We start from the raw sequence: 22,550 nt of genomic DNA, 5'->3' as shown, positions 1-22,550 counted from the left end.
TCTTCATATTTTCTCCTGAATGACAATAGCCTTGATTTCTATCTTTTTATGGTTCTTCTATACAAGTCTTGTTGCTTTTGAAGTCTGTATCAAAGATCAGCAATATTTACCGTATCATGCTTGTACCAGAAGACTATTTTTTAAAGGCACAATCAGTGCATTCCCAGCAGCAAGCATGAGGTCTTGTCTTTAGAGATACACTTTTTCTAATGGGGTTGGTGTTACATTAAACTATCTACTTTCTGCCTTGATAGAAGGTCTTTCTCTTCCTATTTCACATTTAGCACATAAATTGGGAACATTTTTGTTCTCTGAAACCAGCATTTTAAGAAGGCTCCAGTATTCCAAGAAACAATATGGAGAGAACTGTGTTTTCATCCTCCTTAGTGACGCCATGGATCCTTTCGGGGTTACAGAGAATGATGGAATTGTAATAGCATTTGCATTGCTAAACACCAGAGGAGGGGTTTAAATTGGCACAAGTTTTAAGGGAATTCAGTGCAAGGACAACTGGCTGTAAGGCAAAAAGCATAGTGGAATGGAGGGGCAGAAGAAAGAGCTTAACTCATGGTGCATGGAAAGCAGAGTAGGGGAGCAGGGCATGGGAAGAAGGGTGAGAGAACAGACACGGACCCCAAGGCCACACACACCTCCGTGACCCACACAGACACACCCAGAAGTGAGCTCCTCCCATCCCCGAGGTGAATCCCAAAGCTGATTAAAATGAACTGTCAAGCTTGACCATCACATTTGGCCCTCTGAATACCTTTTTCTTACCTTTTGTTAGGGCACTCACCTGTTTCCCATTCCTTGGCAAAGGTTTCTTTCTTTCCTTTGGAAGCAAGTGGTAGCTCTGGCATCCCTGAATCCCAGTCCACCTGAAAGCTGGGCAGCTATGGTGCTTCATGTTCTCAGTGCAGAAAGAGGAGCCTGGAAGTGGGGTGGGGTGATTTTTCTGGGGTAGAACAACCCTCAGGAAGAGTCACGGGGTAGCAGGCTGCTTGGGCATTTGCCTACTGGTTCCCAAGCAGCGTTTTCCCAGGACCCCACTTCCCAGCAAATTAAATTCCTATTTATTGTCAGGTGATGCTTTTCATCCCAGCCCCGTGGCGTGGCTGCTGTGAGGTCCTGCCATGGGTGACCAGGGCCACATGATTGGTTGAGTCTCACAAGCCTGAAGTGAGTCTGCATTTGTGCCAGCAGCAAAGTAGGTGCCAAGATAGACTCCTGCCAACAGAGGGCTGATGGGGAGGGAGTCACAGCCGCATGCCCAGCTGTTCAGTGGGTGCTAGGGCTGGAGGTGCTGGGGCACAGAGGAGTCCCCAAGCCAGGCTTGGCATGAGTGTGAAGCAGGCATGGAGAAGGGGTGTCTAAGGCAAGCCTTGTAGAACCTAGGTGCCTACATCCCAGGCGGGTGGGGATGGGATTGTGACAAATGTGGAGAATGGGGTTCGTGTCCAATTAGGGAAGCTATGGGGGGATCCCATGGGTGACAGAACATGACATTCGTGGGGCCTTTGAGTCATTCTGTACTCCCGAGAGTTCCGTGGTGGAGGGAGGAGGATGAAGAAGGATTGTGAATAAAGGCCAGGTCACCAGCACAGATGAAAATTTCAATGAGTTGTGATGACTCCAGAAGATTCGGGGCGAATCTCAGAGCCCACACCATCTCCTAGCTGATGAACCTTGGCTTCTTCCTTCTCCACACCTAAGCACAGATCCCAGGGCTCAGAAAATGGATGGCCTGGCTTTTGTCAGGCTGCTACCTTGGAGGGATTCTCCTGTGAATCCTCTATTCTCTGCTGTTCTCACTGTGACCTTCTATAATGCTGAGTGAAGCCACGTAATCATCTTTAAGGAGATTTTGTCTGGCTTTCTCCGGCTGTGAATCCCTGCCAATCTGTGGCATTAGGTGGGGATGGAGGATTTGCAAATGTGATTTGAAATTACTGTTTCATTTTCTGCTCTTGGCTTCCTCATTCAGCCAAGAGCTGGAAGAAACAGGATAGAGAGGTCAGGGAAAGATGGGAAGTGACCACGAAGGAAGAGGACAGTGGAAGAGGAACCAAAATGCCTAGAACAGTGGAGACAAGTCACCCTTAGGGGATCAGGGCAGCTTCTCGAAACTGCAGCCAAACATACTCCATATTCTGAAAGTGGCCTACTGAGGGGTCACCGAGAGACTCTGTTGTCAGCTTTAGCAAGTTCATAAGTTACCCTACAAACTGGGCTGGGCTGCCTGTTCTATAACCAGGGCAAAGTAAGCAGCAACTCCATAAAACTGCACATTTTTTTTTTTTTTGTCTTTTTCCTTTTTATCCGTACCGGGAATCGAACTCATGACTGCCTGCTTGCAAGGCAGGCGCTTGTGCCGCTGAGCTAAATCTCCAGCCCAAAACTGCACATTTGTCTTAGTCATTTTTCTAGTTGCTGAGACAAAACACCCAAACCCAAGGTTAAAGGAGGCAAGGTTTATCTTGGCTTCCAGTTTGTGGATGTTTTAGTCCATAGCTGCCTGGGTCCAAGGCATGGTGGCATGGGAGAGGGAGATGGCAGAGGAGAAACAGTCCATGGCATGGCCGGGCAGAGAGAAATCAGCAAAACAGCAGGCGGTGAGCTCAGCATCAGCCCTCGTGCTGTACCTTATATTCCACCCAGGCTACCAGCCCTCAGGTGGGAGCACTCACACGGTGGGAAGCCTTAATCCCAGCTTCACACACCCTAGATCCAGCCTCCTCCAAAAGCTCCACTTATGTGCACATGAGGCTTGGGGGGACCTCTAGATATAAACTGTAACAGACCAGGAAGGTGGCATTAGTCTGGGCAAAAGGTCTTGAGGAAGGTCTGGGTGGTGCAGGCTTGGGGATGGAGTAAAGGAGAGGGGTTCTAGAGATAACTGAAAGACAGAGTGAACAGTCCTGGATGTCGCTCCACCTCGTGTCGTATAGGTGAGACCTTCCTCAGTGTGCGATGGTCTGGTTCACTCCAGGGCTGGGATATTTTAGCTCTCTCCCACAAACATAGCAATAAAACAAAATAAACCCACTGGCGCCTGGCTGTACCTTTAGCCAGAACTAAAGAGGAAGATTAGAGACAGGGACTAATTTGTTTTTCGGGTGTAAAGTAGATGCCATTTTCAACGTTATCAGAAATACATCCTGGTAAATAGACAAGATGCAAAAACAGTGCGAATCTGGCTCCTAGAAGCTCTGGGTTTACTGCTACGGTCTCTTGGAGTCAGATTCTCTGACCTAGCAGATTGCTGTATCTGCCTTTGGATGATTCTCTGTGTCCAGTGATCTGAGTTACTGTAATAGCCAGTAAGAACTCCTGCAATGGGAATCAGAGCTTGCCAGGAAACATGAGAGAGAGATTTTTTTAGTTTCATCAGGTTTTTATCATAAGATCACAATCCTTCCCTTCTTCAAGCCATAGAAGAGGACTAGAATCTGAATGATTCCAGTGGTCCAACCACTGAGAACTTTTGGCTGGGTCCAGACCCTTGAGCTTAGTCTTAAAGGCTCCTAGTAGCCCCAGGATGCTCTTTGGTCATAAGAGCACTCATCTTGCTCCTGGCAACCCATCCCTCCTTCTAAGGAGTCCTCCTCAAGCTGGCAAGACCCACATTTCAGAAGATGGGGAAGGTCCACCAAGGGTGACCCCAGTTCTGTGCGCATAGCTTTCAGATGATTGCTTGGTCAGAGAGTTTAATGTGGAAAGTCAATTCCTGGTGCTGGGGATCTGTGATAATGCTGATATCATAAAAATAATCACATCTCAGCTCTGAACATGGACTGTTAGCGACACTGATTAAATGTTCTACATGTAGCAAGAACTCCCTTAAGCACCATTAATATCACAGTGACAATCACTTAGAGATTACTAATCACCATATTTAGGTCATTTATCTAAAATGCTGAGAGGCTCAGAGACACCGTGGGCTCAGTATCTTGGAAGGATTCCACTGGCTCTTGGGGGTACACTCCTGGTTCTGGCTCCAAGGATTCCTGAGCTAGAAAGTGAATCCACTCAGGGCTTAACTCTGCCCTGAGAAGATGAACAGCCTTCCTAAGAGCTCTCCCTCTGCCACTGGCTACTAAGTCTTCATCGATTTCTTACTTTGTAACATTAGGGCACACCCCCAGGTCTTGCCAGCTCAGCTTTGGTCTTCTTTTGAGACACTTACTGGAATGAATCAGCTTCCTGATCACCAGGATTGCTCCTGACAGGGCTCCTTGGGTGACTTTCTTATATCTGTTTTGCTTACTTTCATGCTGCCCATCTCTGGTTGCCAGGGTGGTTTTTGCAGAGAAACGAGATTCTGGGAGCCAGCGAGGAGGGCCCTGGGCTGGCCAGTTTGATCTAGGGAGCAGAAAGGCAAGGGTGACATTGTCTCTCAGCTCCAAGGAGAAGCTGGGGTGAAAGGTGCTAAGTATTATTTTTGGTAGTTGTTCACTCCATTCGTAGGTACAGAAACCACTTAGCAGTGAGGATGGGGCATGGCCTGGCCCATGGAGGTGTCTGGGAAAAGGACTGAAGACTAGGACCTAGCAGATCTGTGCTTGGTCCTGGGACTGCCAGCTTCAGACCAGAGCCTCTGGAGCCAGGCACCAAACAGCAGCACCAGGCCCGAGTCAGTAGTGCAGGGCTTCTGCCCTCTTCTGCCTGATGGAGACAGCCCCTGGCCTCCTTTGGAGACCTGGCCAGTTGTCATACTATCAGGGAGCATTTTGGATATCAGCCACTTCTATTGTGTGCAGATGGGGTTTCACTGCAAAGAACAGAATCCACCTTAGTAACGCCAGGGTTGGAGATATCAGCCACCACTGAGTTTGGGGGTTCAGTTCTGCCTCTTTCTCTACCTGTCTTGGGTCTTACTCTCAGCCAGCCTTTCTCTAGGGCAGAGGATCTACAAGAGTGCTTGGTTTATAATTTTGACACCCAATTCCAGAGGAAGTTTCCAGGAGGTGCCTCTGATAGGACCTTCATAGCTAAATGGAAGAGCTTTCTAGTTGAGTCACAGCTCTGGCAGAGGGATAGGACCCAAAGGTGGCTGAGATGACACACTGAGTTCATGTTTAGCACATACACACTCAGTCTGCTGTGGTTTTTTTGTACTTGAGATTGAGCCCAGAGCTTTGACAGCGAGCTGTACCCTAACTCACTTCATTTTTTTTGTCCCAGGAATTGAACTCACAGCCTCACATGTGCCAGGCAAATGCTTGTGCAGCTGAGCTAACTTCCCAGCCCCCATTTCATTTTTGAGACAATATTTCCCTCACTGAGTTGCCCAGGCTGGCCTCAAACTTGAGATCTTCCTGCCTCAGCCTCCCAGAGTGCTGGAATTAGAGACACCACTATGCTAAACCGATGTCTGTTTTCATTAGGTTTTATTGTAACACAGACACACCCATTCTGTTATATATTGCCTACAGCTGCTTTTGAATTACAGTAGTGGAATTCAGTAGTTGCAACATAGATTCTTATGGCTCTCAAAGCCTAAAATATTGGGCTAACTGACCCCTGGTTTAAAGCCACCTCACAGCCAGATGCAATAAGTGAACCTTCCTAGGTGAGGAAGGTGGCTGGAAACAGAATCAGGGCGAATGGAGTCCTTCATGTAAGGACTGCAAGTTAGAACATGTTACTGAATGGGCACTAATTTTCTCGGCTGTGACAGTGGCCTTGTGACTGCATTGACTAATGGTGATAAGAGTTGGATGTTGAAATATTTAGAAGTGGTGAGGTGGTGTCTACAACTTATACGTAGATGTTCCATCAAAAAATAAAGAATGTAAAACAAAAGAAGACAGAAAAAAGAGAAAACACTATATAGTGATACAGCAGATGTAGCATAATGTTATAACTGGTTGTTAGGTCATTTTAGAAAAATATTATGATTGGATAACAAGGGTTTATTATACTTTTCTTTGCATTTATCTGTAGATCTGAAGTTTTGAAAATAAAAGGCTTTTATCTTTTTCTGTTTTTTTTTTTTTTTTTTTTTTTTTTTTTTTTTTTTTTTTTTTTTTTTTTTTTTTTTTTTGTCTTTTTGAGACAGGATCTTACTACCCAGTTCAGGGTGGCCTTGAGCTCACTTTACAGCCCAGGCTGGTCTCGAACTCTCAGTGATCCCTCTACCTCGGTCTCCCAAGTAATAGAATTACACGTATGCACCACCATGTCTGGCCTGTAAATTTTAACAAAATTCAGCCATAGTCTAAGCGCAGGCTGCGCTGTGACCTTGCAGCCTGTGAATTTGAGCCCCGTTCTGAGCATTGGTAACCTTACCATGGCTTTGGCGGCCTCTTACCCACAGGGGGCGCTGTTCCGCGGGCAGGCGACTCCCACTCTTTGTAACTTGCGACCTTTGCTTGTTGTCTCTTTTGAGCAGTAATTCCATCAAGCTGGTGAATCTGCTCTCCATATTTATCAGCACGTGGCTGACTGCGGCCGGCTTCATTCATTTGGTGAGTATCTTTGAAGACCCTCCGTTCCAGCTGGCCTGGAGCAAGCCCCTTGTTGAGTCCTTTTATTACGCGAAATTTCTCTCGCTACAGAGAAACTTCAGCGTAGTTGTAGACAGGAAAGGAGGGAAGCAGCCGCACAATTGTCTGGATTTCTAGCCCTTTTACCCCAAACTACTTCCAAATGGTGAGTAATGTTGCCACTATAACTTGTGTACTGCAGCGGGGACTTTTTGTAGCTTTTCATCCTGTCTGCAATAACCCCAGCAAGCCACAAGATGGCAGTGCTTCCACAGCAAACGCCTGCAAAAGGTCAGGCAACAAGGTTGGAAGTTTGACCCACATCTCTGTAAACAACTAATTCCTATCCCTCAATGTTTTCTCCCCACCCTTACAAAAGCTGCCTTTGATTCTTTCCCTTGATTACTTGTCAAGTTATTTCGTACTTTAAAAATGTTAATTCTTTTATATTAATGACTCTTTGAAAGCCTTCTATTATTAAGTCAAGTTCTTCTCACCTCCCCAAGGCAGATTTTTTTTCCACCCTGCTTTTAGAGGCAATAGCTATTGTTGAAGTGCATTTCCTACAAACACAGGCTGTTGGAAAGAGCCTCATCAAACCCTGTGACTTTGAATAAAGGTGACCCTTTTGCCTTGAGCCTCTATTTGCATAAAAGGGTGCTCTCCCGGGACTCTATTTGGGACTCTGTAGTTGTCACCCGGAGAGTCCAGCCTGGGATGGGAGAGGAAGGTGTTGCCAGTCATCAGACCTGAGGGAGCCCATCCGAATCTTTATGGCGATGACACTCTTGGACAGACTCAGCCTTCCCACCTTTATTCACCAAGCACCCAGTGGTTCTAACCGCAAATGTGAAGGAGATTGCTGTGGTCAGTAAGACAGTAACCCCTCTTTACTACTCTGTGGAGGACCCACGGTTGCACCAGGAAACCTCCATGGGTAGGGTACTTGGAGGGTACATTTTGATGTCTGGAGGAAGCCAGGGCCTGGGCACCTTCTGCAGAAGCAGAGCTGGGGGCTTAGGGACAGGTTGTCCCCATAGGCTAAGTGGGGACCACAAGTATCAACTCCGGGGAGCTGGGAAAGGGTCTGGCTGCCCTCTCTGCTGGGAGGTCTAAAGTACGTCTGTCTCTGGCCCTGTGGGCAGGCCGCATATCCCTGGAAGACAGGAAAAGGTTCTGTGAAGCCTAACACGGCTACGGACAAACTCTGCCCAGCCCTAGCTCCCGAGATCCTGCCCCATTCATGCCTGAAGAACCTCATGCTGCTGATTTCCCATTGCAACTGCAGAGCTGGGCAGGTGCCATACTGTGGCCCACCAAGCAGACACTTCACTCTCTGGCCCTTCGCAGAAAAAGTGCACAGGCCCTTGGCTCTCTACAGGGTCGTGCTAGTGCAGTTTGTTCCCATGAGCGAGCGCCTTCGGCTCCTGGAGAAATCTCTGCAGGTCCAAGAGCAGAATCACTGTGGGCCTTTCAGAAGTGAGGGCAGGACAGGGTCAGACTCAGAGGTGCTGTTTTAGGTTCCGCAGAGCTGCGGGAGCAGCACCCACCAGACTGCCCTTGGTCACAGTGATGCACAGAGGTTCCTCTATGCAGGTGATGGGCAGCCAGGCCCCAGACCTAGCAGGAACCCATAGGGAAAGGCCAGGGAAGGGCTCTCGGGCTCTGTCCTCTAGGAGAAAGCTGTAAAATGGTTCTAGAGACAATGCCTAGTTTCTGCGGCCTCTGAACTTTGAAGTTGATGAAGAAGAAAAACAAAATAAAGATGTCTCCCCACTCCTGTTCCTTTCTCTCTCTGCCCTGGTCCCCCAGGAGGGCATTTCCTCTTGCTTCACCTTCTCTCCTCTGCACCTATTCAGAGCGCTCAGCCACGGTGCACAGAAGCAGCCCAGGGAAACCCACAGCTTGCAGCCGGAGGACGAGCTTCAGCAAGCAGCCTGCAGAGCGCGGGGCTTTCTGGCTCCTTCGTGTTCGCTGTGTGTCTATGCAGAAGTAAAAGTTTTCTTTTTCTCTCCCCTCCTCTCTTGCTCTAGGTGGAGAATTCAGGGGACCCATGGGAAAACTTCCAAAACAACCAGGCTCTTACATACTGGGAATGTGTCTACTTACTCATGGTCACGATGTCCACCGTCGGCTATGGGGATGTTTATGCAAAAACCACGCTTGGACGCCTCTTCATGGTCTTCTTCATCCTCGGGGGACTGGTAAAATCTTTTTATTATCATGTTTGCTTTTATGGTCTTTAGTGTTTTCAATCTGCTTTCTTAAGGTTTGAATTTTTATACTGTGTGTCCGCCCCAGAAGCAAGTGACTGCTTTAGGTCTGCAGTCAGTTTAAGTAAGCCGGAATAGGACGGTGACGTCTTTGTACATTTCTTTGGTGTGTTACGCTTGATTTGTGGACCCAGGTATATGACCTTTGTTGGGGACAGCCAGTTGGCCAGGAGCCGGCCTAATTATCTTAAGAAGGGATGCCATTAATAACGGAGGGTGCTTGTCCATTAGTAATAGAATCCAACATCTGATACTATTCCACAAGGACAGTTACTGTCACCTGACCCCAGTAGATGTTGTCAATATTCTGTTGACAGTTTGCGGTTTCAAAGAACTCGCTTTTCCCTTTAAGCCCCCCCAACCCCTAAATTTCCAACAAACACTGTGACTGGCACCCACCCTAAGGAGAAGAGTCCCCAAGTCAGAGGATGGAGACGCTTTGGTCTTGAGTTCGTCACCAAGAGCAAAGTGGGACTTGTCAGTCGCCCCTCTTGTCTGTAGTGACATGCGGGATGTTTCCCCTCCCCTTTATGAGCCAGAAAGTTTCGCCATGGGCCCGACTGATCCTGCAGCTCCTTCTGCAGCACTAAACCGTCTACTATGATTAATTCAAAGGCATTTCTGGCAACTCATTGACGGTTCAAAGTAGCTCATTTGAAGTTTAATTTTGGCTGTGTTAGAGGTAAGTGATGAAAGTCCTGATTTGCCCCCAGCTTTCGTGTATGTACAGCGCACACACATTTACACGAAGGATGCATACACACCTCTCTGCTTTGTATGCACAGGCTATCTGCATTTCAAAGAAAGTGCTTAAATGTGTGTGTGCGCATGCACGGAAGCATTTCCAGAGCCCGCGTGGCCCCTTAGATCAGGAGACCCCGTAGATCAGGAGACCCCGTAGATCAGGAGACCCTGTCCATCCAGCCACAGGGTAATGTTTGTTGGACAAAACATGGCAGATTCGTGTTTTTCTCACTGTCTTTCCTTTTGTGTGATTTCCTACATTTACCTTCCATGCTTTTTAGTGATTTTTTTTTAAAAAAATGAGTTTATTTTTTAAAATCTTTTAATGTATATGTTTTGAGTCAGTCATAAAGGCATTGATTCCCCCGTTGAGAGACGTTTTTTCTTTTTCCATGCCCACCCCTTGTGGTCCTGGGTGGCTGGTGTTTATTTTATCCTGTGTATTTTCAAGAACTTGCCCCTTTTTGTCCTTTTATGTTTTTTATAATCCAACATATGAATAGATACCTTCACAGGTCTAATCCTTTTGTGTTTTCAGATCTTAGCATCCCTTCTGAAAAGGTCACCCCCTTTCTTGGGCCTGTCTTTTTAGTCTCTCTTCTGTCTCCCCTCTTTTCCTCAGGCCATGTTTGCCAGCTACGTCCCTGAAATCATAGAGTTAATAGGAAACCGCAAGAAATACGGGGGCTCCTATAGTGCTGTTAGTGGAAGAAAGTAAGTATGCCAACTACTGCCTCCCGGCGGTACAATCCTCTCTGCATGCCATTTTTTTTTTCTTTTGGCTCTTGTTTCTTTGTCTCATGCATGTAGGCAATGTTTGCCCGCTACGTGCCCGAAATTGCGGCTCTCATCCTGAATCGGAATAAATTCGGCGGGACTTTTAACAAACATGGAGGCAGAAAGTAAGTCAGTGGTACCAGACGAGGTGTGGTTGAGTGACTTTGCAAAGTCCCCGGGAGGTGGCATTGACTCCTGCTCCTCTCCCTCACCCAGGGACACAAGGTGCGATGTCAGAGGAACCCCCGAAGGGTGTCACACTCAGCCCCGTCCCTAGATCTTGCTGCCATTCATGTTGCCCGAGTGACCTTGGGGGTTTATCTCGAAGGACTGCGTAATATAACTGGCACTGTAGTTTCCTTTGGTTGTTTTTCCTCTAACACACGACCCAAGCTCACCTAATCTTTATGTCCACTGGTTATATCATTTAATCTGGGTCCCTCTAAGTGAAATACTGTCATCCTGTGATGGGTTTTATGCAGCAATAACATCAGGCAAAACTAGCAGGGGGTCCAGATAATCCTGCTTACCGTGAAGGCCCTGTGGTCATTGGGGGACCAGTTTCCTGCAGACAGAAGCTCCAGATCATGTCTCCTGGGGTCTTGTCACTTAGCTGAGATCCTTTCTGGGAGGAAAATATGGAATTTATCGTGTCAGGACACTGCAGGCTCTTCCCGATGGGTCTTTTATTTGGCTTCCCCAAAATGAATGCTTTCTTCTCAGGAATTAGTTCTGCGGGCGCTCATGGCTTTATCAATATCAGTAGCAATGGATGGGGCCACTATCAACTGGGAGTTGTACTTTCACTCAAGTAGGGGCTGTCCCTTCCCGATCTTCTGCCAGGGCAAGATTTCAGGAGAGCAATGTGGGAGGGAGGTGGAGCGGGCAGTGACTGTCCCTCATGTATATTTTTAAAGCTTTTTTGGGGGTGCTCAGCTTTGAGCTCTCACCTCCACGGAGTGGAATGTACTGCTCTTATGCACGTAGCTCGAGCATTTGGCACCTGCATGCGCCCCGGTCCCTGCCATCGCGGCATCCAGATCAAGATTTGGAAAATTGCCATGGTTCACGCTCCTTCCTGGCTAGGGAGATGCCTGTCATGGAACTGCTCAGATAGTCTCCTTCTAATTTATCTTCAAGTGATGAGCTCATTTTGCACTTTCGAGAAAAATAAAACCCATCTGGTGGCATTGCATTTCCCTCCCGTGCACCTCTCTCGTCTTGACAGGTGGCTGTGCTGGGTGGAGTGGGCTCCCCGCCCCTCTGGTCAGCAATTCCAAGGCATCCTGAGCTCAGGTGTCCAGTCCTCTGCTCAGAAAATGAGGAGGTGGGATAAAGCGCTCATTTTCTTGAACTAGCCACAGGACACCAGTTGCCTTTCGAAGGCCCAGAGGACAGCGGGCTTTAGAGAAGAGGCCAGTTGGCGCCTCTGCCGCGGAGGCATCACATCTTCCTGTCTTCCTGCTAATTCACCCCTCCTCTCCCCATTATCTTAACAGCCCTGGATGTGTTTGGAACCAAGCTGTTCGAATTGCTGGGCCATTGGCTGGTTCCAAAAGGCCAAATAAGTCCTGACATTCCCCTTGGTCATTTATCCCATGCCAAGAGGAAAACAGCTTCTCGACTTGGTTTAAGATGTGGACCAGTGGACCCTCACGCAGGTGGTACTGCAAGGGCCCAGGGTCTCTTTCTGGCCTTCCTGCCCTGCTCCCTCTGCCAGCATCTCCTTACTGTGCCCCTGAGGAAGTCCACAAAATCTATTACTCTGAAGCCCACATTGAAAATATTTCTTGCCTCTTATTCCAGGTTGAAATTTTTTACCCCCAAAACAGTGTCCCTGGTCCAGTGTGGGTGGGCTGGTGGCTGGCAGATTGTGTTGCTGGGTGGCCCTGGGACCACTGCCCCCCACCTCAACCCCACCTGCTGATAACTTCAAATCACAGACTTCCTGCAGTTTTGTTCTGCCTCTGTAGTCTTTTATCACCACTTTTAGCCTGGTTTCTTGTGTGTGCGCTCTCTCTCTTTTTTCTTCTTCCTTTATGAAACCGTGCTTTGCTTTTAATGTTCTCTTTGGGTCTCCAATGTCCTCCGACCCTGCGGACAGAAAGCCAGCCCTGTGATCCACACCGGGACTGTTCACTTTACTTTACGCATTGTTTCCTGGTTCAAAAGCTAATTACTAAGTAGTTTAAAGAAGCCCTTTGGTCACTTAGATCTTTCATCAGAAAATATAAGCTTGGGAAAGGAATGGTAATAAAGGGCCATTAGCACCCTTTGTTTGATGTTGTTTTTCTAGTCAGCAGAACAAGATTGATGAAATGTTATGTTTGGCCAAAATTTGAGTTTTCATTTGGAATTCAGTGTTGAGAGAATGGGCTGTCAGAATCAATAAGTTTTCTTTCGCTTGGGATATGGGCATGTGGTAGCAATTAGCAATATAAGGTCTTTAGTTGAGCAACCAAGCATGGATTCTGGCAGCAGGCGTAATGAGAAACTACAGTTGTTCTATTTCTAATGTCAGAAAGTTTCCAGATAAAATTAAATGCATTTGCAAAAGGAAAGCAGCTAAACTTTGTTGAAAGTTAGAGTTCAGGCTCTTAAAATAGCAAGCAGCGCTCCCCAGTTTTTGTGTATGCAAAAATACGTGTGCTTTACTTGGGGACACACACACATAGACTTCACTCCCCAGAATGAATCAAGTGAATGCCCAGAAGATAATTAGAACATACACATAGTTAAGGGATTTGTTTACGCGTGCATTTTTTATTCAGAAAAACCTCTCTCTGACAATATATTAACTTGTCAGGGATCTCAGGGTAACTCATGAGTCAAAACTACGGAGACACAAAATTTTGAAATTCAAAGATTGTTTAAAGTAAAAGAATATATATATATATATGTTAGACAGAGAAGCTCAGGGTTTTATTTATACAACGCTCAAATTCAGGATATTGGAGGCTATGAAAATTTTTTTGGCACTTCATTTCCAGTTTTAATCAATGTGTTTAGTGTACTGTAAATATACTGCGTAGCATTCCTAACGCATCTTCACCGTCCATACCACATCAAGGGCCAAGGGTGCCCTGCCCCGATGTGTGTCTGTCATTCCTCAGAGAATTTCCATAGCTGGTAGTAGGTGTGGATACACGTGCCTGTGAGCCTGTGCTGGCTGTCCTCAAAGCTTTTCTTGCTATCATGTATTAAGGCTCCTCAGAATACTTGGGTATTAACGGCTAAGAGGTCAATGAATGGCGGAAGAAGACAATTTCTCCAAGTTGGTAGGTAGTATTGCAGACAATTAGCGTCTTGGGCTAAGATCTTATTAAAAAGAGTAGCCTGCCTGCAGACCAGCCTGCCTCCCAAAGCTACTGTCTCCTTTTCTTTCCCTTCCTGTAAGGTTCAAAGCTGCCCAGAGGTGGGGGGAAGTGGAGGGGGGCAGTGAAGCTCTCATGGCCTTTGGGTCCCCAGCTCCATTTCCTTTCTCCCACGCCCCTTCCGGTTCCCTGCAGAGGTTTCCTCTCTGCGCATGGTTCGTTCCACTCCTGGTTAGTTTATAAGAATTGACAAGATCATGGTCTGAGGTCACATGGCCAAGGGCCATGGAAAATAATTGGTCACAGAGAGGAATCCATCTGCTGTAACCCCCTGGTTAGAGGCAGCCAGCTGGGGAACCATTCAGACCTTGTGTTTCCCATGATGGGGCTGCAGCAGCCTCCAATTGAAGCTGACCTCGACCAGGTGTTTGGGACAGAGAGAATGGGGTGGGTTTGGGTTGCTCTACTGTGTTTTGGGAGCCAGGTTCTGAGAGGATGCACAGAGGACAAGGACTAATAAAAGATGAGCAGTAGGCAAAGAACAGGGGTGTGAAGGAGATGAACACGGAGGAAAGGTCCCCAGGACAAGGATGTCACTGCCCTGTTCCAGTGGGGGGAATCCATATTATAGACTAACTCATCTCTATCTAATTCAGAAGCCCTCATCCCCCCAAGCTCAAATGCTGTAAGTTCCTTGCAAATGCTACACCTTTTTATGTAAGATGCATCAATAGCACCAAAGTTTGGTGTTTGGGTGGTTATGGAGCTCTGGCCTGAGAATGCAGGAGGGGGGCGGTCACATGTCTTTTTTTTAGGCTCCAGTTCCCCTGAGTAATGATCTCTGCCCTGCAAGGATAGCGCCTGCTGTGTGTCCTCTCTATTATCTTTAATTATTGGGTCCCCTTTTAGCCGGGTCTTTCCTCTTATAAGGAAGATGCTATTCATACCGCTCAGATCCTTTCTCTTCATGAGCCCATGTCCTTTTATTTTCTTCTGCCTGGCTCTCTGGTATCAAGATGGAATTTTCCTTTATTTTCTCTCCTATATTCAGGTTCTGCCCACCACGGTTCTAAGACCAATTTTAAAGAATTTAGAATTATAAAAGGTCTGCAGTTTCCGAACATGGATGATTATTTCCTTACAAAAACTCTTGTAGTGTACTTGCGCTATTGAATACCCTACCTCAAAGATGGCTGACCTCAGTCATGGCCTCGTGTCCATCCACCCACTTGTATTTATCATTTGCCAGGCACTGGGGACAGATGGATTTCTGCACACCCATCAAAACTTCCAAATGTGCTACAACTCTTGCTCTTGGGCTCTGTTTCCATACTGTCTGGCCACCTAAGTGACTGGGAGGGTCAACTTCAGAGTTTATTTTGTTAAACCACCCCTGGTTCCCGGGGGTGTGAGTCTGCCTCCAGCACGTCCTCCATCTTTGGTCTTTCTGGGAAGGCCTGGCCCATGGCACTTGCGAGCAGAATTCAGTTTGATTCATGTGGTGTTGACTTGGGCTCATACCACAGGCCGGCTTTCTCTTGGCTTTTCTGTTTATCTCGGACAAACCCCCCAGAGCTACAAGGGGCGGAGCACTCTTGAGAGGGGGATGTTTCTTCTAAAATGTCATTTACGATTTCTCTATCCTAGACATGGCTCTGCTTGAAATGTGACCGAAGCTTTGCATTTTACCCAATCTTTGATCCCTTGTCAAGACAGCCATTCAGCTGTCTCGTCTTAGGGCCCACGTGACCCTCCCCTCACAATGTCTTCAGATTCCTAGATTTTAAAAGCCATAAATTAGCAAATCATCAACATATCACCGAGAAGGATCATCTGGTAGCGATTCGAGTCAGAAGGAAACATGGGCCTCAATAACTGATCTTCACAAAGATATGAAGAACTGTAGACAGACAGATACAGTAAATAAGAAGACAAATAGATAATTCAAGTTGACAGGCCATCTTGGACTGATTAGGTGTTCTGCTTTGATTAGCATTAAACTTTTTGGGAATGGAAAAAAAAATGAGATTGCCCTAATACTTTGGGAAAATGACCCCTTAACTACTTCTGAAACTCAGTACTGAGAGGCAGATACCGAAAGCACTTGTCATTAGATGCTGTATCATATCATGCAATATGCCAAGTATTCCTTTCCAAGAAGCGGGGGTCCTGGTGGGTGTGGTTGGGGGGACTTCTTTCTTGGCATCTGCTTTGGATTCTTTTAAGCCACATCTTCAGTCCCCTTCAAACTTGGAGCTCTATTAAAAGAGACTTGGATGCATATTAAATCCATTTCCCAATAATGCTGATGGAATGAAGACCTGACCCCTACCCCATGCCATGCTCCTGCCGCCTCTGTTCCCTTGTACACACTTATCAAAATGTTCCAGCTATTGTTCTGAAAACAAGAATAGAAATGTAGGTGGAAGATGAACTGTGTACCTTTTTTAAAAAGTCATATTCAATCCTAGACTTTTGCTCTCAAAGAGTTTTTCATTAAAAAAGAGAGAAAGAGGGAAGAAAAAACTCTGATTATGAGTTTCTAATTATAATTCCCAAAGATTCTTTCTGTTCAACCTTATATTGGATCAAGTGAATCTTCTCTGGGTCGGATTAGAATCTGAACAACCAGCAGAGCCCTCCGAGACCAAGTCACCCCACATTTTCTGCTTTGTCACTCTTTTTGATGGAAGTCTTTCCAGAGCTACGCAAAGCAGTTCTTCATAGACTTAGGGTTCATCCCACAGCAGCTGTCATCATATTCTGAAAATAAACCAGGAAACATTCTAACTGGCCAAGTCCAGTGTCTCTTTTTATTAAAATACTGCGGAGGCCAATGCAGTGTGAAAGTCATGGAAATCTGATTCTGTTGCTGTCACAACTGAGCCTTCACGTGGAGCACTGGTGTGGTATGACAGTGGTTTATTCCCACCCCCAGGGCCGTGGGGATTGTTCTGAACACGGGTACCAATTGTCCGTAAAAGTAATCTTCCTCTCCCTTTTCTGTACCTTTCCACTAACAAGGTGCTGAGGTAGTTCAGAGTCAGATGTATGCGCATCTCTGAGAGGATTTTATGGCCATGGTCACTGATCCCAAAGGCATGTACCAGCTAGGATGTAGAACAGATGTAGGAAAACTTCCATTCCAACACTTCGGGGCAACTATTATTTGAACTTCTGCCATATGGCAGCATTGTGCTGGACTCCGCGATTAAGGGAATGAGCAAGACAATGTGATTCTTGATCTCCTGGAGTTTTCCTGAAATTTTGGCCAATCAGAATCACCCAAGGAGCCAGTGGCAATTAAACATAAGCCAATTATGGAGTAGCCTCATCCCAATAAAGTGTTCTTTTGGCAGGAATGTTGTCCGTAAAATCATGAAGGTGTGAACTAGTCGTGAAGGCAGGAAGCACATGATAGAGAATGCGTCTACCAGCTTGGGCTAATTCACCTTGCTGAATGTGGCCATTGGAATGGTTTAGGAACCCAAGTGAAGAAGGATATGGAGAGACTTGAGAGTGTCAGGGAGCTGTTGAGTGTTACTCTGAGAAGTCCCTCAAATGTCCTGCGGAGGTGCAGCACGGCTAGGCACAGTATTTTGGGGAGCTGGCTTGCAGCTATGGCTCTTCCCACTGCCTGTGTCTGTAATAGATGACGGAGTTCTACTGAGATTGATGAAAACTCAGATAGTCCTTAACTTATGATGGAGTTACATCCTGATAACACTTTTATAAAGTGAAAATATTGCAGGTCAAAAAATACACTAATACATTCAACCACTGAAATCCTATCTTAGTGCTAGCCTATCTTAAGCATGATAAGGTTGCTTACATTGTTCCACAACTGGGCAGTATCATCTGACATAAAACCTTTCTAAGACTGTATTGTTGAATAATGTCATTTACCTAATACAGTGCTGAAAAAAAGCAAGAGAATGGCTTGATGTGTGCTATTCTTTTGTAGTACCGCCTACTGGAAAAATTGTAAGTGAACCCATCCTATGTCTGGGATCAAAGAAATATGCATTGAATCTTCTCGGAATGAATGGCTGGCAGCTTCTGCTAGCTGAGGCAGCACCCTTGGGCATGGCTGGAGAACAGGGGAGGATGTGCTGCATTGATTGTTATTGTAGGAGGGTCGATCCCGGCAGCTGGTGCTCTGGGGCCATGACCCATGGCTTACCAGGGGTGTTAAGGACAGAGGTGGGGCTCATAAATCAAAACCAGCTCCTCAGAAGTGTTAGGGGCCGTTACTTTGATGGAACACATCCTCCCTCTCTTCCTCTTCATCCACCGAGGAAAAGGCTAACCTTTGAGTTAGTCTTCTGTCTTGTGGTTCCTGTTTGTTCAAATGCAGCATCATCAGGTAGACACAAGCAAATCTGGTTTGATCTGAAGAAAAGAAAGTGCTATTTGGTGCCCCAGTTCCTTTCAGAAGAGCAGAGAAGCATTTCAGTTAGAAAAAGTCAGGTCAGAGGTAGCCTGGCTTATTTTAAAATGGCCAAGGGCCGCTGAGCCTGAAGTAATGGGATGATTAAAATGCAGACAGGCAAGAAAGTTGGGGAAAAAAGACACAAGGAAGAAAAAGTACATTTGTAGGGCCTGGGCTATAGCTTAGTGGCACAACATCTGCCTGGCAAATGTGAGATCATGAGTTTGATTCCTAGTATGAAAAAAAAGTACTATTTATGAGGGTTCACTAATCATGGACTTGCTTACTTTAAGAAGGTTAATTCTGCTTCCTGAAAGGAAAGAAAGACAGAGGGAGGAGAAAGAAATAAACCAGAATAGTGGTGTTAATACTTGCATACTGGATAATAGAGAAAATTAAATGAGAAACTACAGCAAAGGTAATTAAATCTACCTCTTGATTTCCTTTGGTTGCAAACAGTAGAGACTTGACTTTTGCTGATTTAACCAGGAGCTTTCTTTCTTTTGAAAATTAGAGGACTTTACAGGATCCGCGAGAAAAGTACAGGCTATGATGGAAAAGAACGATAAAAAGACCAAGATATAGCTCTACAATCCAGAAAACCAAAACTGTGGGTAATCAACACAGGATTTTGACATTGGGATGATTCAACCCCCACCGTGAATTTACTGTCATTCCAGTCAAGATTTAATGCACTGATTGGCCTCCCTTGGGTCCAGAACCCTGATTAAAGATCCTGAGACTGTAACCGAAAGGGAAGTGCTATTGACAGAAGGCAGAGTGTCTGCGTGATAGGCAAAAACAACCAGTGTCCCCCACACTGATGGCTCAGGATTTATTAAAGCTCGGACTCATGGGCTAAACGTCATTGTGGATATTGTCAAATTGTGAAAGCCTAATTATGATCTGGAGTGGTGGGGAAGCAGATGTAAATCCGCTAGGATGGCTTAGGTCCCTACTGTTTGGGTAATAAAATGCATCACCCTCATGCAGAAAATCCCGGACTTCTAAGGACAGCCTGGGGGGGGGGGCTCTGTTGGGGCTGCTGTCTGACTCGGGGCCTCTGTTTCACAGAGGTGTCTGTGCTTCACTGTTGGGATCTTTTTGCTGAGCCTTCTGCCTCCATTAGGGAAGCATCCTCCAGAGTAGCTCTGTTGACAGCTGGGTAAGATGATTACTTTGTTCTCTTCCTCACTAGGAGGGAGAATGCATTTCCATTCTTCGTGATTAACAAGGACTAGATGTGGCCAAGGGTAGGAAATTATCTTATCACTGAACCTCCTTGATGGTTTTTTTTTTTCTTTCTTTCATTCTTTTAAGAGATTTTTTTTTCTTTTTTTTTATCAGTACCAGGGATTGAACTGATGACCGTGCACTTGCAAGGCAGGTGCTTATGCCGTTGAGCTAAATCTCCAGCCCTCTTTCATTCTTTTAACAGGAAATTGTTACAGTCAGGATTTGGGATCCAAGGCATAATATACACTCTCAGTTGTTTCATGTTTTTGTTTCGATGTACAGCTTCTCACAAACTTGAACCTCGGGAGTAGATTCAAGCTGGCAGACTCAGCCAGAGGGTCTTGCAGTTAACATAATTGTTACATTTCTTCTCTTTGTCATGGCGGATGGCATAGGTATCCAAGCGAGCGCACCTTTGTCCACCTGTCCATGGCCAGCAAATAACCCAGCAAGAGTTAGATAGAGGTAGAGTAGAAGGGTGAGGCCAACATCGCTTGGAATTAGTCTTTGTTTAATGATGTGTGTCCCCCACATGAAAGCCTATTTCTTGGTGATAAGCTCTCGGTAAACAAGCATGTGGGAATAGAGGGGGCAGATTAGCTTTCTTCCTTTTCTGGGGTAGGCTAATGAGCCTAGAGGGAAAAGCTGAGGGACACTGACTCCAATCAGGAAAAGCTGCCCCCAAGCCACCACCACGAGGTAAGCTGGGATGTGAGCACAGTTTACTTGAGAATCCTGGAAATGCTGATGCTTCAAAAGGCTCAAGTTCAACTTAGCAAGGAATTCATGAATGTTTAAGACTGACCACCATGGGGCTTGAGATGCTGGGTCTCTAACCACCATGCTTCCTTGATGATAAAAAGCTGCCCCTTCTCCTTGCCAAGCACTTCTTCAAATTCATTCCCTGTGTGTCAGGCCCTACCCATGGCAGGGGGCACTGGGGAAAGGTGGGATGCGGGAAGCATGATTAGAAGGCTCAGTGAGAAGACAGAAGACAGCCGAGCATATGTATTTGATATAAATATTATAGTTTTACAGAGACATCTAGATCAATATATGCCACATTTCATCTACCTCTTTGACAAAGTGAGCCCAATGTATTCAGAGAAAGCTGTATAGGATTTTCAATTTACTCTGTATGATTTATTGTGACAGGATAGCTATGGGTTTTTTAAGTTCTTTATACTTGTTCCAGTAAAAATGGATATAGTATCTTTAAAAATAAACAGCCCAGAGCTGTGCATTTTACATTGTCTTCCTAGAGCACAGCTCTGCTAAAGGAGACCAAAGACTTCCCTGCCCTTGCACAATCTGATTGCACAATCAGTTTGCTTCAGTCCTTGCGTTTCAGAAATCAGAAAGCTGTTGCGGACGTCTAGACAAGATAAAATGATAGTATGAACTAGAGTGGCAGCAGTGACCTGGAGCCCCGTGGCGGGTCTCATGGGGACTGGTGGGTGTATCTTCTTCGTTTCATAGCGAGGGGCTCCAGGTCACGTGGGCCTGGCCCACAGCCTCATGATTATGACCCAGAATCCTTTGCATAGTACCAGCTGCTCCCTCTCTTTGGAAGGCACCAAAGACAAGGAGTCCCTCTACCCTTGGTTCAGCATTCACCTTGCACCAAGTTGCTGGGCCTCAGTTTCCACATCAAACCAATACAGGCTTTAGTCTGCACCTTTGCTAAGCATTCTGATACTAAGATACTCCTGCTAATGTGAGAGGAGCCTATTGCAACCACACTGTCACAGTTCCATTTTTCAAAGATTTGTAGCTCTAAGAATCACTACCTGTTACTTTTACTTTTTTTGTTTTGTTTTTTTTTGGTATCAGGGATTTGAACTCAGGACTGTGGGCTTGCCAGACAGGTGTTTGTGCCCCTAAGCTAAATACTTGGCCCTGCTGCTTTTCTAGTGTGTAGATTTTCATCCTCAGCAGACTGGACTCATTCTTAGTGGATGTCTGGAGGCCTAATTCACCAGAATTTTTTTTTTTTTTTTTTTTTTTGGTACCAGGGATCGAACTCACAACCACGTGCTTGTAAAGGCAGGCACTTATGCCACTGAGCTAAATCCCCAGCCCCTTCACCAGAAATTTGAAAAGCCCTGTTCAGCGACTGCCTTATACTTTAAAAACCAAAGATTCATTAAATCAAAAACAGTTACTGATATGCTTATTTTAGTCATCTTCAAAAAAAAAAAAATGACAGGCTTCCTAGAAATCAGGCCAGAGGGCTGAAAAAAATTCCTGTCCAGAGACAGAAGGGAGGAGCTCATTTGTGTTTGGATCGAATGGATTCCTATCATCCTCTGGGATTGGACATACCATCTTTTGTGGCCACTTGGCTTACCAGAATGTGTGATGAAGTTAGACTGCAGTTTAGAGTTCCTGACCAGTGAGACTTGTGATTTCTGTATCATCTAAGCTTTCCTGTTTTGAATGCCCTGTCTCAGCTGACCAAGTGCAGTGTGAGTCTAGGGATATACAATACTGTGATTTTTGGGGGAGAGGGATGCGGCAGTGGTAGGGATTGAACCCAGGGCCTCACACATGCTAGACAAGTGCTGTTCCACTGGCCTACACCCCAAGTCCTTATACTGTCATGTTTTAAGCGAGGTCCATCTCTATCCACCCCAACCCCAACCCCAAACTAACCATTCCCCTGGACCACTGAGGATCTTTCCAACGCCCCCTCTACATTGTACCCAGGAGGACCTCTCGTTGGCTCAGGCACGTCACTGGTGAAGAAGCAGAAACTGACCTATCTAAAACCTTCCACTGCCATCTTTGTGTTAGTGAGAATCATGTAGAGTCCTGGATTACATTCTGGGCAAGTCACTTTTATTTCTTAGGGGATGTCAGACATATATAATTTAAAGAAAATGAATTCAGAAGGTAAGATGAGATTACGTGGGCCATAGAATACTTTGTTTTTGCTATGTATGGATGGGCCACAGGTCCCCTACTATTTTATAGTGGTCCCAGTGGGCCAGCCCCCTTTGCCAGGCCTTTACACATATTACCTCTGTAAGCAATCTTGGGATAACTTCATGAAGCAGGAACTAGCCATAGCTCCTCAAAGGCTCTGATTCTTTTGATTGTAAAATGAAAACTCAGAACCTTGTCCAAGACTATTTAGTTATTTATTGTCTGTTATCAGAGTAGGAATCTCACGTGGTTGATGTGTAGGTATCGTGGAACCCAACAGAGATAATTTTGAATGGGATTCTTTTTAAGTCATGGATTGTGAGCAGTCATCACTGCTTCCCAGGAGGGTGCCTACTTG

General features: G+C 45.9%; 1 protein-coding gene across 30 annotated transcripts in view; it reads left to right on the top strand.

Annotated features, from left to right (window-relative positions):
• Positions 1-22,550, top strand: part of Kcnma1 (potassium calcium-activated channel subfamily M alpha 1) — a 736,611-nt gene that overhangs the window by 481,606 nt on the left and 232,455 nt on the right. For 29 of the 30 annotated variants that reach the window (XM_063238715.1, XM_063238714.1, XM_063238712.1 and 26 more), the window contains 3 exons: positions 6,395-6,470; positions 8,522-8,692; positions 10,128-10,219. In XM_063238715.1, coding sequence (XP_063094785.1) covers positions 6,395-6,470; positions 8,522-8,692; positions 10,128-10,219 — 339 coding nt within the window. Of the gene's footprint in view, positions 1-6,394; positions 6,471-8,521; positions 8,693-10,127; positions 10,220-10,315; positions 10,408-22,550 lie in introns of all 30 variants that reach the window. The other variant, XM_063238734.1, reaches the window with a different exon arrangement.

Source organism: Cavia porcellus, unplaced genomic scaffold (genome assembly GCF_034190915.1).
Source record: "Cavia porcellus strain 051 isolate PalLab524CR breed Dunkin Hartley unplaced genomic scaffold, mCavPor4.1 scaffold_28, whole genome shotgun sequence".
Classification (NCBI taxonomy): domain Eukaryota; kingdom Metazoa; phylum Chordata; class Mammalia; order Rodentia; family Caviidae; genus Cavia; species Cavia porcellus.
This window is presented reverse-complemented; position numbering and strand designations above follow the sequence as displayed.